The sequence below is a fragment of the Coloeus monedula genome, assembly GCF_965178545.1.
Source record: "Coloeus monedula genome assembly, chromosome: 3".
Classification (NCBI taxonomy): Eukaryota; Metazoa; Chordata; class Aves; order Passeriformes; family Corvidae; genus Coloeus; species Coloeus monedula.
This window is the reverse complement of record NC_138783.1, coordinates 46,719,892-46,734,082: the sequence shown is the minus strand read 5'-3', so window position 1 is coordinate 46,734,082 and position 14,191 is coordinate 46,719,892. Positions and strand designations below refer to the sequence as shown.

General features: G+C 38.2%; 1 protein-coding gene across 1 annotated transcript in view; it reads left to right on the top strand.

Annotated features, from left to right (window-relative positions):
• MIPEP (mitochondrial intermediate peptidase) overlaps positions 1-14,191 on the top strand; it is a 68,527-nt gene that overhangs the window by 22,731 nt on the left and 31,605 nt on the right. The window contains exons 11-14 of the mRNA XM_082277605.1: positions 6,883-7,036; positions 7,982-8,059; positions 9,036-9,240; positions 12,016-12,125. Of these exons, the coding sequence (XP_082133731.1) occupies positions 6,883-7,036; positions 7,982-8,059; positions 9,036-9,240; positions 12,016-12,125 (547 nt within the window). The remainder of the gene's footprint in view (positions 1-6,882; positions 7,037-7,981; positions 8,060-9,035; positions 9,241-12,015; positions 12,126-14,191) is intronic.

Sequence of the window (14,191 nt, the reverse complement as noted above, 5' to 3'; positions counted from 1 at the left end):
TTTCTGATTTCTTTTCCCAAAAATACTTGAGTGCGCTTCCTGTTGGAGATAAAATCGTCACTTGTCTGAATAAATGTGGGGGCAGCTTGCCAAAGAGTGTGCTCATAATAAAGCAGCTGCTTCTTGCAGTTTTATTTCAATTTTTTACTATTTATTTTAACTAGAAGGCATAAAGCTGTACAACTATTCAAGCTCACAATTGATAACAGCTTGAAAATTGTGCATAAAGTGATTCTTAAAATGATTGCTGCTTTAACATATAGTATAAAAATAATTATATGCACAGTAGGGTCATCAACGTTTTTTAACATGTAGATTAGGAAGATTGCTTTGCTCTGACTAGTGAGCGTTTTCAGGGCAGGCTATAGCACTTTGGAAATTCTGCATTCTGCTCCTTTTTATGTAGAGTCAGTCAGTAGCAGTTAATTCATTAACTGAAGTTGTTGTCCTTTCATTCTGTTGATTGAGAAGTAATGTGCAGTGGAATCCCAGAATCACAGTATTGTTAGAATTGAAAGAAAACTCTGGAGATCATCTAGTCCAACCCCCTGCCAGGGCAGGAATTCCTTGGTTTTGGTAGGGTCTTGCTGGGAGTCTTTAGTCTGCATTTACAAATACACTTGGTTTCATCTTTGAAAAAAAGGGATCAAAGAAGCACCATACACCTGGGATAGAAGATGGGGAACTTTGAGTTTTCCCTTTAGCTTCAGGAGAAATTAATTGTGCAGTCTTGGATCAGCCCTCAAAAAGGCTCTGCATCCTACACAGACAAGTTCTGTCTTTGTTACTGGGCTATTTAAAATGCTAAAGGAATGTATTGGGAGAACTCTTCATCTTAAGGTTTTATGTGGTGTTTTAGAAAATCTGGCCCAGGTCAGAGTGTGTTTTGAAGATACAGCTGAGACCCTTTAATGGCATGAGAATTTTCATTCAAAGGACTCAGGGAAGAGAAGTTTGGATTGCTGTCACAGTCACAGTCCCCATTGCTGCCGAAAAGTTGAGCTACCATGTTTTGAGATTGGTATGAATTTGAATGCCAAAATACTGTGCCTGGGAAATGTGTTCTTCCAGTTCCACTAATGTCATGTCAGTAACTGAGACTGGGTAATCATTTCTAGCTAACAGTTGCTTTTTTCTTGGCATCTGGAAACAGTGAAGTTGCTAATGACTGCTACCATTTGAGTGCCTGAAATCAACCAAGAATCTTTAACAAGGGAACATCTACTTTGTAAACTCTTCCAAATACTTTCCTACCCACACCCATATGCCAGATTTAAGTTTTAGAGATCTAGTAGAGATTGCAGCATTTCCTGTTCTGTTCATTGAATATTTTTATATTTGGGAAAGGTTCAAATATTTTAATTTCCTTCCTTTTCCCCATTGTCCTCTAATCTTACCTAGTGTTACACCTTTTATTTTTCAGTGAGTAGCATTAAATCTTGAAGGTGGGGGCTCAGGAAGGAGTCAGTCATATGCTTGCTCTTGCCACTGAAAGGCAGGATCATCTATCAATAATTATTCCAGGAACTGAGGTTTTGGTTATAGGACATCAGTTTCAGATAGCTGAGGTTTTAGCTGATTGCTGTTCCTAAGTAAGCCCAAAGAGAAAGTTTTCCTGGAATCAGTGCAAGTTTGGGGTTAGGCGTTCTTCAGCTATAGTTGGTTGTACTTAATTTGTGAAAATGGAGTTCATGTATGAGGTAGGACCAAATTCAAAACTTGGGAAATGAATCTGTGTTTTGGTGTCTGGCATGATTACTGCTTAGTGGGTACAGACTGGTATTTACACAAAGATTTTTGAAGATGTATTACACACTTCTTGGAGGAGTAGCTTTTTTTTTCAGTACCCAGTACTCATTTTGAAGTATTATTGGTTATTATCATCTGATTGTGATAATTGTACTATATTATGGGTTTTAACCCCTTTCTCCATAACTCCTGGGACATTGCACTGGCTAGCAAACAAACAATGGATGCCAGATAACTCAAGGTATAATCATCTCCGCTGGCTGCTGCTAGGTGTGCCCAAAAGTAATTTAAATATTGGGTCTGTGGCATAAGACACTCGTGGTATTTGAGGATTTTTCAATATCTTCAGCTTTGATCTTTTTTTGCAAACTGATGTAATAAACAAGGCAGAAATGGACAGTTGAGATCAGAACTAGATACATTTTTGTTTTGGTATTCTGTATTTAAAAAAATGTTGTTTTTCATAACTTTTTCAATTTTCCATTGGCAAGAGGAGCATTAACACACCTTTCATTAAATGTGGGAGAGGTTTGATCCTGACAGTGTTCTACCAGAAGGGACTAAAATTAACTTTGTGTAGTTTCTGTTAAAGTGGTTGTTTAGTCAAGACCGCATTGTACTCAAAATGTCAAGATTGTGACATCTTCAAGCATTAGCCAGAGCAGGGGGCTGGTTCCTCTGGTGAGTCTGCCTTAAGGCATTATGGTCTGTTAATGCTGTTTTTCTGGAGCGGTGGATAAGTATCATGCTTTTTTGAAAGGACAAAACCATCACAGATGGATTTCCTGCCACCATCCCCTCCCCCACTTTGGATAGTGACAGTATATTACACAGTATTTATCAGAAAGCCTTCTTCCTATCCTTTTCATCCTGGGGTAGGGTCATGATCATGGGGACATTGTGCGCATTCAAGGAGTGTTGAGAATGAGGAAGAAGTAGACATTGATCTTTTCCTTGTAATTTGTTAATGTCAGCTGTTCTATCCATGAAGAAATATCATTGCTTTCTCCTGCTAGTATGTATCTGTGTTTTTGACAGAAATTAAATAAAAATTAGTTTCAGAGGTAGTTTTTTTCTACCCCTCCAGCAAACACATTAATCCAGTATTTCAACCGAGTGTGGTAATCCTTTGCAGCTAGTATGAAATGTTGTCTTCCTCTGATAAAGGTGGAATCTCTCTCATACTGCAGCTGTGTGTTCCTAGTTCTAGGCTCCATATGAGATCTTCACAAAATAGTTGAGGCTGGAAATTTGCTCTGGAGGTCATCTGGTCCAACCCCCTGCTAAAGCAGGGTCCCCTAGAGCTGGGTGTCCCAGATCAAGTCCAGGCAGCTGATTTTCAATATCTCCAAGTTGCAAGACTCTGTAGCCTCTAGGCTACCTGTGCCACTGCTTGCTAATCCTCACTGGGAAAAAAACGTTTCCTGATGTTAAGATGCAACATCTCGTGTTCCATTCTGTGCCTGTTGCCTCTGGTCCTGTCACTGGGCAGCACTGAGAAGAGCCTGGTTCTGTCTTCCTGGCACCCTCCCTTCAGGAGTTTATACTCCTTATTAAGATCTCTCTGAGGCTTCTCCTTTCCAGGCTGAACAGTATGGCCGTGTCTCTCTTATCCTGAGGAGTCGAGCACTGGACACAGCACTTCAACACTGGACAGAGTGCTGAGTAGAGCAGAAAGGTCACGTCCCTTAGCCTGCTGGCCATGCTCATCCTAATGCACCCAGGATGCCATTCACCATTGACCTTCTTTGTGGCAAGGGTCCCTCGCTGGCTCATGCTTAGCTTGGTGTCCACCAGGACCCCCAGGTCCTTGTCTGCAAAACTGCTTTCTTGCTGGGTGTCCCCCAGCATATACTGGTGCTTGGGGTTGTTCTCCCTAGGTGGAGGGGAGAACTTTTTGAGCTTCTTGAGGTTCCTGTCAACCCATTTATCCAGCCTGTAGAGGTCCCAGTGGATGGAAGCAAGACCCTCTGACATATCAGCCACTCCTCCAGTTTGGATGGCACTCAGTTTGGTGTTATCTGCCAATGACTGGACAGGACTGGACCCAGTATTGACCCCTGGAGCACACTGCTGGTCCCTGGCCTCCAACCAGTTGTTGTGACACTGATCACCTCCCCCTGGTCCCTGCCATTCAGGCAGTTTTCTGTCTGCTCATCCAGCTCATACATCAACAGCTTCTCTGCAAGGATCTTAGGGGAGACAGTGTCAAGGGCTCACTGAAGTCCAAGGAGGTGACAAGCACTGCTCTCTCCTTTTCTGTCAGGCCAGTTATTTCATCATATAAGGTTATTGAGTTATTTGAGCATGACTTGCCTTTGGTGAATCCATGGTGACTGCTCTTGGTGACTTTCTTGTCTTTCATATACTTGGAAATGGTTTCCACACTTAGCTGGTCCATCAAAAAAAGTTCTACTCTTTAGAAAGTTTTGAGCAGTCTCTAAACATCTTTTGATTTTTCTTGTTTCTTGTGTGAAAGTGGTTTAATTTAATGAAGTGTTTTTAAGGGTGCTATTCTTTAATTTGTTATCATTTTCATGTTCTCTTATCCTGCAGCTGAACTCACTGTTGGGAGTTACATGTTTTAATCTCCTGCTGCTGTGAAAATCTGATGTTTTATTATGAATGTGAGCTGTTGGTAGTGTTAAATTTTGTTTTACTGAAGTGTGTGTTTGTAGTATTGCATCATGTGGGTTCTTTCTTGAAATACCTCGTATACACTTGTCTCTCTTCTCCCAGTGGGCAGGGAGGAAATGGCATGGGAGCCCCAGATGATACTGGATGTGTGGGGGGAGGAGGGTATGCATAAGCATAGCTTTGGCAGGACTGGTTGAAATGCACTCGGCAAAAAAGCCCTGCAAAGAGCCCTTGTGCAATGAAACCACTTGAGCTTGTCTGTAGTATGTATTGAGACAGTACTTTTATAGTCAGTTAAAGATGTTAAATAGAGTTAAAGGTGCAATTCTTTGAATTACAAATGGAAAAACTCAGCTTAGTATTCATAGTGGCATGTAGGATGATAGTGTAAGATTTTAAAGTGATATGACAAAAAGCAGTTCTAAACTATTATGGAGATTGTTATGATTTGCTGCCAAAAGAAGGGTCATTTTAACCTTGTTTTGCAGGTCTTGTAGTCTGTATGCAGGGAGAGCTTCAGAGCAGAATCAGGAGGTCTGAAGCACTTAGTGGTGTGTTTTAGTTTCCATGGTTATGATCTGGGCAGAAGGCAATCACCAGGCAATTCTATAAAAGTGTGGAGACATCTGAGGTTTACCTGCTAAAGCTTTTCAAAAAGTGCCATGTTGAAGGCATCACAAGTCTTAGGAATTACTGACTTAGTAAGTATTCAACACATATCCTGTAATTCTGTACTTCAGGGTGGAGAGGGGAGCTCTGTGTGTCAATCAGTGTTCTTTGTACTCCAAATTTCTGTGGCTTATATGAAAATTAACTTGTCTCTTCTGCTTTCTTTTAGAGACTTGCTTTCAGTCTTTTTATCTAACTTGATCTAAAGTGATTTATATCATGCTTATTTCCTTGGGTGTAATGACTTTTTGAGTAAGAAGGAAAATGTGCGTATGGCAGTGTGCAGCACGTGAATTTTGGTGTGAAGATCTTGAAGAACTGTGTCAGGATGGTAGAGCCAAAATCTGCTCTAATTTCTATGTTCTACTATAGTTAAGAATAGAATGGAATACACCAGCTTTAGCTTGTTGCATTTGTGGTGTGAAATTAAGCAAAATCTTGTACCTTACTATATTGTGGCTTAGAGGAGTAGCCCCACCCTGCTGTGCCTCACAGCTCAGTGATGCCTGTCAGTGAATTGGAGCTGCAGTCGTAAGCAGCACTTTGGCAAATGAAGCATCCCCAGTGGGCTTCTTTTTCAGGTCTTCTCTGTGTGGGAGTGGGAATGAAGGAAGGGTAGGTGTTTGGGTAGGGACTATCTGGTTCTTTCACAGCTGGTCTGTAACTAAACCTTTTGATCACAGGCCTTAAAATAGCGTGGTTCTTGTCTTTGGTGTCCAGCTGTTATAATCTAGCTGATGCATGTTTAAATTTCAATGACTCTGATTCTCTAGAGTTAAGCAGTCTTTACTCTGAGACCCCAGAAAATGGTATAAATAACACTTGGGCTTTGTATGTGAAATGAGGGAAGAGCATTTTTCTCCATTTGGGATGTACACACAACTGCAAGTAGATTCCAGTTGTGATTTTGCTGTTGTCTCAAAAGAATCGCGTGGTGCTGATCAGCTTGTGAAAGGTGTGACTTTGCAAAGCATTTATTTGCTTGATACACTTGTAATGTGTTTGCTTTTTAGGGTCAGAGTCTCAGGGAGTTTGAGCCCTTTTACAGGCTGCATACATCTCTGAACTACTTTCTGAATTTTTTGTTTGTTCTCAGTTTATATGCATGCATGCAGATGTATGATGTCTTCCTCCCCTATGGGTGTCTTCTGTGCTACAGTATCTTGAACATAGTGGGTTGAGGTTAGGTTCAGGAAGCTTGGCCATGTTTGAAATCCACGTCACATACTAACGTTTTCAGGTGGCTCACAGCTGTAGATGTTTTCTACATGGTTCAAGAGAGTCCCCAGAGCTTGAAGTGTGATTTTTGTGTGGGAGGTGATTGTACCTACTTGGTGTTTCAGTTGCTGCAGTGAAAGGCAAGACTGCAGAGTCAGCAGTGCTTACCAGTTGGTTTCCTGCCCTAGCTGAGGATTTGGCTTACACCACAGCCAAAGCCAGCTTGTTTTTCTGATCAGTCACACGGTGCAGCCTTGGCATGGGAAAGGCATTTGAGTGCCAGTGGCCTCTTGTGGATCAAAAGCCACTGCTTGGCCACCCATCATGTTGCCATGGTCTGTTTGGGCTACATGTTCACCACATTTCTGAAAATCATAGTAAACATCTGTTGAATTTGGTATCGAGATTTAAATATAAGAAAAACTGAGGTAGTGCAAAGCACTGTGACTGTGACTTGGTTTCACTGTTTGAAAAATAAAGCTGAACATGCTCACTAAGGGCCTTTGGGCTGAACTAGTGTATTTTGTGGCATCCTGTGGCTTGAAGGTGAGTACTGTAGTTTATGTAGCTCTGCTGACTGACTGGTTTGGGATTCTTGTATTCCCTTAGGTACAACATTGATCCTGGCTTGTACTGTCCATTTTTCTCTCTTGGGGCATGCATGGAAGGTTTGAACTCTTTGTTCAGTCAGCTCCTTGGAATCTCCCTCTATGCTGAACAGACGAAGAGAGGAGAGATTTGGTCTGAAGATGTTCGAAAGTTGGTAAGCATTCTTGTTTCCAGCATCTGAAACCAAAGGGCAGATAAACAAGATAGTGTGTTCCTGTGAGCCATGAATCAAACTTTTTTTTAAAGTTACTTGGGTACCTATCAGAGCACAAACTAGTTGTCTAATTTTAGTTGAAGTTAGACCTCAAGAGCTTTATCATCTCTTTAAGTGCCTTTTGGATGGTTGGTGTTTTATGGCCTTAATACTGTATCTGTGTCAAGGGTGCCTGAATCAGAAACAGTTTCTCTGTTTGGAGATTATTGTTGCACCTTTCTGAATGAGCCCTGTTAGTTTATTTAGTTTCAATTTGTAGATTACTAGAATGCTGTGCGTGTGCGTCCTAGCAGTCATGTGTCTTTGCCTCGTTTTTTTGACTATGTATATCATCTTTACTTTGAGATTGATTTTTACATCTTTTATTTTTCTGCCCTCTTTTTGGGGGACGGTTGAAATAAAAACTTGGGCAATAACTTACTCGGCAGGTTCCCAAGTTTTTCTGTTGTCTTCCCTACATTTATTCACTGCCAGATCTCTACTCTTCTATCGCCAGCCTCCAGCAAGAGATGCTGTTCTTTATATAGTGTGGGTCAGTTTATAATTACTCCTTACTCTTCCTATTTTTATTTCCCTGGTAAATGAGCTGCTGTTTGCCATTTGGGGGCTACAGACAGTGTTTTTTTAACACAGACAGTACTTTTAATACTAATCTGTGACTAGTTGGTTTTGGGTGAAATGCAGAAATGTCTGTAGTTTGAGAGAGAAGCTGTGAATTTTGTATATATATATATTTTCAATTAAAATTATGAACAGATTTTACATTAGTTATTCTCAGTTCGTTTGTCATTTATTCATTATAGATCTTGTGATTTGAATATTATGTCTTCAATTTACATGTAATCAGTGCTTTCACTGTGGAAATTATATTCCTTTTTTCTTCAGGCTGTTGTTCATGAAACTGAAGGTTTACTAGGATACATCTATTGTGACTTCTTCCAGCGACCCGATAAACCGCATCAGGTAACATTTATGATCTGACTTCAGCTTGGGTTTTATATATGTAATAACTGTAGCTTTAGGGCCATTTGCATTCAATGTAAATTTAGTAAAACTTGCCTCATTTTAAAATAAACTGAAACAGGGTAAGTCTGTACCTTCATGTGCAGGTTTAGGTAAAATATTTTTTTAGAGTAACATTTCGTTTTAAAAAACATCACCCAGTAGACTGAAGTCAGACTCTTTGTGGTAACAGGCACTATGGAATGTCATAGAAGTGTTTAGAGAAATAGTAGATATTGAAACACTTATTTTCTGGCCTACTGTTTACAAGTAGAAACAATCTGACATTTACACTCTCTAATTTTTGCACTCAACTAGTTTTTATTCTTAATTCTTAAAACTCTAGATTGTTCTAACTGCTGTGGCTCACTCACTGCCTAGTGGCAGTAGATTTGCAATAGGATGCAGTACAGGAGACACTTCACTCAGTAGAAGCATCTGAAAATTACCACCTTTAGTGAGGTGACGAATGGACAAACTTTACATTAGTTTAATATAGAACTTTGTTTGCTAGTATTTCACAATATACTAGGAGTGCTGCGTGGTATATTTTATAAAGAAGTTACTGCTGGAGGCTGAGGAGAGAACTTAATCTGTATGTTATGGATGTGACACATCAGTAAATTTCTTGGCACTAGTGATATCTCTTAGAAAATTTTAGCAGTTTTGATAATTCTAAAACATAAAGAAATAATTCTATTTTCTAAGAGCAACACAGTCTTTTCTTTATGGAATCAAGTAATTTCCTTATGAATTTGAAGCATATAATAACGGTGAAGAAACAATGCTGCTATTGAACAACACTGTTAATGATCACTGAATTCTACTTGTGTAACTGAGTGTATGTTCAGATTTGATTAACAGTTTAATTTAATCATGTTTTAGTATCATTGATATAATGACATTGGTTGTCCATATTTGCTTTTACCTTGAAAAGGATTGTCACTTTACAGTTCGAGGAGGCAGGCTAAAGGAAAATGGAGAGTACCAACTACCTGTAGTTGTTCTTATGCTGAGCCTTCCCAAATCAGCAATAGGTACACCAACACTACTAAGTCCTGGCATGATGGAGAATCTCTTCCATGAAATGGGACATGCTATGCATTCTATGCTGGGAAGAACTCGGTACCAGCATGTCACTGGTAAGAAAGTTATAATAGTGATATTTTTGTTTTAGTCAAATGTTTAGTTTCCAGAAGAAAGGAGTAGATTAAAAAATAAACAGAACAAAACAAAAGAAAAAAAGGAGTATGAATCAAAAACGGTTGAGTCATGTTAATAGTTCTATATCCTTGATGATTTGAGAGCACAGTATCACATCTCCAGATATTATGTAAAACTCAACCAAACAGCACTTGAATATTCTTTTTTCTAATAATAATTAGGCATTTTTATCTCTTGTTTATGTACTGTTGATCTTTATTCTATTGGGGGTATCCACTCTTGCAAGTTTCTCTCATGTGGAGTTTATAATCATTGGAGTAGTTGGTGGCTGGGAAATAGGTTGTACCTAGTGTAAAACCACAATGAATCCTAGGTTGGAAATTAGTTAGGAAAATGAATGAAGGAAATTTAGTGGATTAGATCTTGCAAAGAGTAGTGAGTGTGTTGGCTGGCAGGTCTCTGGCTTCTATAACCTTCTGCAGTTGTGGCAAACAGGTCAAAGACCTGTGCTGACTAAGGCTTCTTGGCATGCTACTTTTTTTACCTGTGGACAGCTTGGTATATTCTTTTCTACAACAGTGTGCTGGAAATCTCAAGTGCAGCAGACATTTACTTATTACAAAAAAACCCCAACTAAACAGATGAGATTGTAACTGCCTTGTCTAAAGAATTTTTTTTTTTAATATGTTTTACTATTTTTACATTATACTAGTGATTCAAAGGGGTGTCATGGCACAGTTAATGTTTTATCAATAGATACCTTTGCACCAGGGGCAAAATATTCTTTTTTAAGTCTTCCATTTAAAATTAAAATTGACTGAGCTGTTTATAAGTATGTCAGTACAGGACATTGTTAAAACAGATGAACACTGCATAACTCCTTCAGTATAAGCTCTGTATAGTCCTAGGGACAGCTAAGGGCTCTCCCCCACTCCTTCCACTCATATACCCATGTTCATCTTGAGCTACAGGAATACTTATATGCCCAAAATAGCTGCTTTGGTGGGAGTTCTCCTCTTGTTCTGAATCATGTGTGTCTGCATGTCAAACTCTTGGAGGGGCAGGAAATGGCTAATTTTGAGGCTCAGACTTTCCAGAAGTGCCTGGGTATGGTTTCTGTGTTGCCTTAGCTCCAGGCAGTCCCCCATCCCAGAGGATTTCACTCTAGATCTAGCATTGCAAAAGCAGCACTGGAGGCTGGAGGTCAGTGGCATTGTTTCAGCAGAGAATCTTTTTTTTATGGATTTGGAATGTGTAACAATCAAAGGGTCCATCCCAGGGATGTCTGTTAGGGGCTGTCTGCTCTCATGGAACACTAGGGTGGTAAAGTATGGAAACAAGATGACTACAGGCTAGTGTGAGAACTAAAAATTTTACATTCTAGTTGAGGTGAGCTGAGTATTTGACATCTTTCCTGCTCTCTCTTGCCTTACTTTCCTGTAATTCAGAACTACACACTGCAGATCATGCATTTTCAGAATACAAGGGTAATTTTTGCTATTAAATGGATTTTTCAGCATTGGTGGAGAAACAGAATCACAGTTTTATGTGTCAGTGCAGAACTGCACATAAGTAATGTGTCTGTGAAAGGGTCCAATGTGAAATTACATGAGAGCTATATCTAACAGCAGTAAGTGTTAGAATGGTAAAGGTACTGCTGAAACCTCATGCAATGTTTGGGCATGGCTTTGTGTGTCTAGTCTGAAGTTGAATTCCAACTGCAGCAGGTACAGAGAAGAACTAGAATGGATAGTTTCTTAGACTTTATCTTGCCTTCAGATAATAATGGCTCAGAGAGAATATCGTTTCTCAATTTAGTAGATAAGAACCAGTGTGAAAAAGGTTATTTATACCGAAGAGCAGTATCAGTCTGAATCATTGAGTATAAACAAATTATAAATTAAGATTAAAAATTAGAGAAAGGTTTTTAGAGGCCAAAGGAGTGATTTTAAAAGCTAGTGTCCAAAACATAATAAAAACGTACTGGAATTTAAGACTAATTCTGAATGTTGACATTGTGTCTGGCAGACAGGGATAGAGGTGATGACCCACTATGAAATCAACAACTTTTACATTGCTAACTTTAATATAGAAATTAGAAATTCAGCTTTGATTTGGCGATGTGTTGCACTTTCTAATAACTTCCGTTGGGTGAGATGCTGATAAAGATTAGAATAAATAAGGTTTTTGGGAAAGTGCTTTTTGAAAATGCTAACAGCTAAGATATTACCTCATTGCACTTACATAGAACATGTCTGCAATCTGCAGGAGTGTTCCTTGAATGAATGACTTCGTATTATAAAGTGAGGTTAATATGAAGCATAAGTAAGCTCAGCAAACAGATGGAAGCTAAAAATTGTAACTGTGAATGGGATTAAGGCAGGGTTTTATTTACATTGTAGTTTAATTTAGGTTTAGGACACTTAAAAGATTTGGTGTTTCATGTAAGGCCAGTTTGGCTACAGTCTGGTTTAGTTTAAAAAGGGTGTGATCCAGAGCTTTATAAGGTGCCTCACCCAGCTGTTCAAATATTTTGTTTTACTTTGTGATTTATAGTAAAATGTGTAGCATCATAATGAAGCTTTTCTGGCAGTATGTACAATAATGGAAATAAAATATTGACTTAATAAATGAAAGAACATTAAAGTTCACCAAAAGTCCAAACTGAAAGTTGCAAAACCTTTTGGGAAGAGTTAACTATTTGTGTTAATGGAAATAGCAAATGCTAATGTGTACAATTATTCTACCTCTAGGAACCAGATGTCCTACTGATTTTGCTGAAGTTCCCTCAATTCTGATGGAGTATTTTGCAAATGACTATCGAGTGGTTAACCAGTTTGCAAGGCATTATAAAACAGGACAGGTAGGAAAAAATAGTATGTAAAATATTGAAAATAGGAATAAGTGTATTTAGGAAAGTAATAATATTTACATGTGTCATTTATTGATAATATTTAAAGTAGAGATAAACAATGGATAAATACTTTAGTATTACAATTCCAGTTATTCAGAAAAAAATGTTAATATTGTCATAGCAAAAAAGATAAATGTAGTCTGTGGAAGAATACTAGATTCTTATAGCCAAGGTTCCAATTACGTATTTAAAACTTAAGCCTTCTTTTCCTACAAAGTGTAGTAGGTGAATAGCTTCTGAGGGAAGGAGTTGTTTGGAATGCTTTAAAATAATTACAGGTAAGTTATGACAAAAATAGGATTTGTCATTTAACTCTCTTGAAGTCTGTCTTAAAATAAAGCTCAGGTAGCAAATCATGGGCGTAAATGGAAATGATCTGCAGTGTTTCAAAATTTCCATATTTAGCACAGTGTAGGGCAGTGATTGAAGTATTTTGTGATGAAAAACATACTGCTCTATTTAGCATTATATTAGGATTAGTTAGATTCTGTCAGTCATGAATTTCTGCATAAAACTCTGGTGCCTTTTTTGCATAAAGTTATTTTTTATCCGTTTGTTGCGAGGATGTGCTTTCTGTGGGGTATTTGGAAAACAGTGCTCTTTGGAACAAGGTGACTTTGAGTGGTTGCTTTAAGACATGGCAATAAAAAATGGTTTCTGTTTGTACAGACATTTCAAAAATTCCTCCTCAGTTGTGTAGTGTTACACTTAATTGGAGCTTTTTATCCAATACTAAGCATTCAGTGTATTTCAGTATTATGGAAATAGAATTATGTTTGCTTCCATTGAACAGTTAGGAAAATATGTTGCTTAAGTTCTATTTTAATAGATACTATCTGAGAAATTTGCTCTGTAATTTTTTTTTTTTTTGCAACAGAGCAGTCGTTTCTGCAGAATTGATTGCACTAAGAAAAGTCTCTTTGAAGCCTGGGAGTTAAACAAACTCTGTTCAGGAGTGCTGATCATTTATCTATTTGAGTCCACATACAGAAATATGGCTTTCTAATGTTCTCTATAAAGTTCATGTAGTGTTTAAACAGCATGAAGTTAATCTGATTGCGTATGAGTTCAGAGAATGAGCTTCACTAAAACATCTGAAAGAGATTCGTGGAACATTATTTATGGCTTTGTATTTTCAAAATGACTTAACAAATCTAAACCATGTCTAGTTTCTGTGCAAAAGCTAAGAACCAGATGCTGTGTCCCATTTGGCATTTCCATAAACTTCTTCTGTTTATTGGTGGTGAAATCTTCCCCTTTCAGAGACCAATTGAGAGAGGTTTGATGTAGAAATCCAGTCTTGAAAAGGGCAAGAATGGATTATGCTGAAAGATGAGAAGAAGAGCCTGAAACTGTTCTGTGTCTCTTGAGGCTTTAGATGGCTTCCTTTTAATTGCTTTTTTAAAAATTTAGGATGGATTTTTAAGCCATTATCCAACATACATAAATCTGCTTTTGCTTATGCTGGTTCATCTAAGCTGATTTTAAGAATCTGATACTGGATTTCTGTGTCTGTCGTTTAAATACAAATAGATTGAAGTAATCTCTTCTGTTTTGTATATGCCATGAAGTACTTTGAGTTGAAAATCTCATCTCTCTTACATTTTCAATTGCACAAAGATCTTTTTGGGGCTTATTTTCTCTGCTTGTTCCCTGATTAATTTTTCTGTTTTGCAAATAGGAAATTCAATCTTTTTTGTCGTTATTGTTTCTCCAGTTTTTTATTTATTTGAGAGAAAAATGAGTCCACTTTACTGCTTTTCAAGGGGAAGTAAGGAAGGTGGACAAAAAAGTTAAAATGTGAAAATTGTGAAACCATTTTATCCAGATGTTGTTCCATATAAGAACTTCAATTAAGTTTCTTATTAATTAAGAGACTGAGCTTTTCTGTGGTAGAAGGACCTTTTCTGCAACAACTACACCAACATAGCTCTGCTGAATATTGTCAGAAGGACAGCTTTCTACTGACCCCGTTTGTGTCAGAGGCAATGCAGATAATCTGACAAAGCATCCTT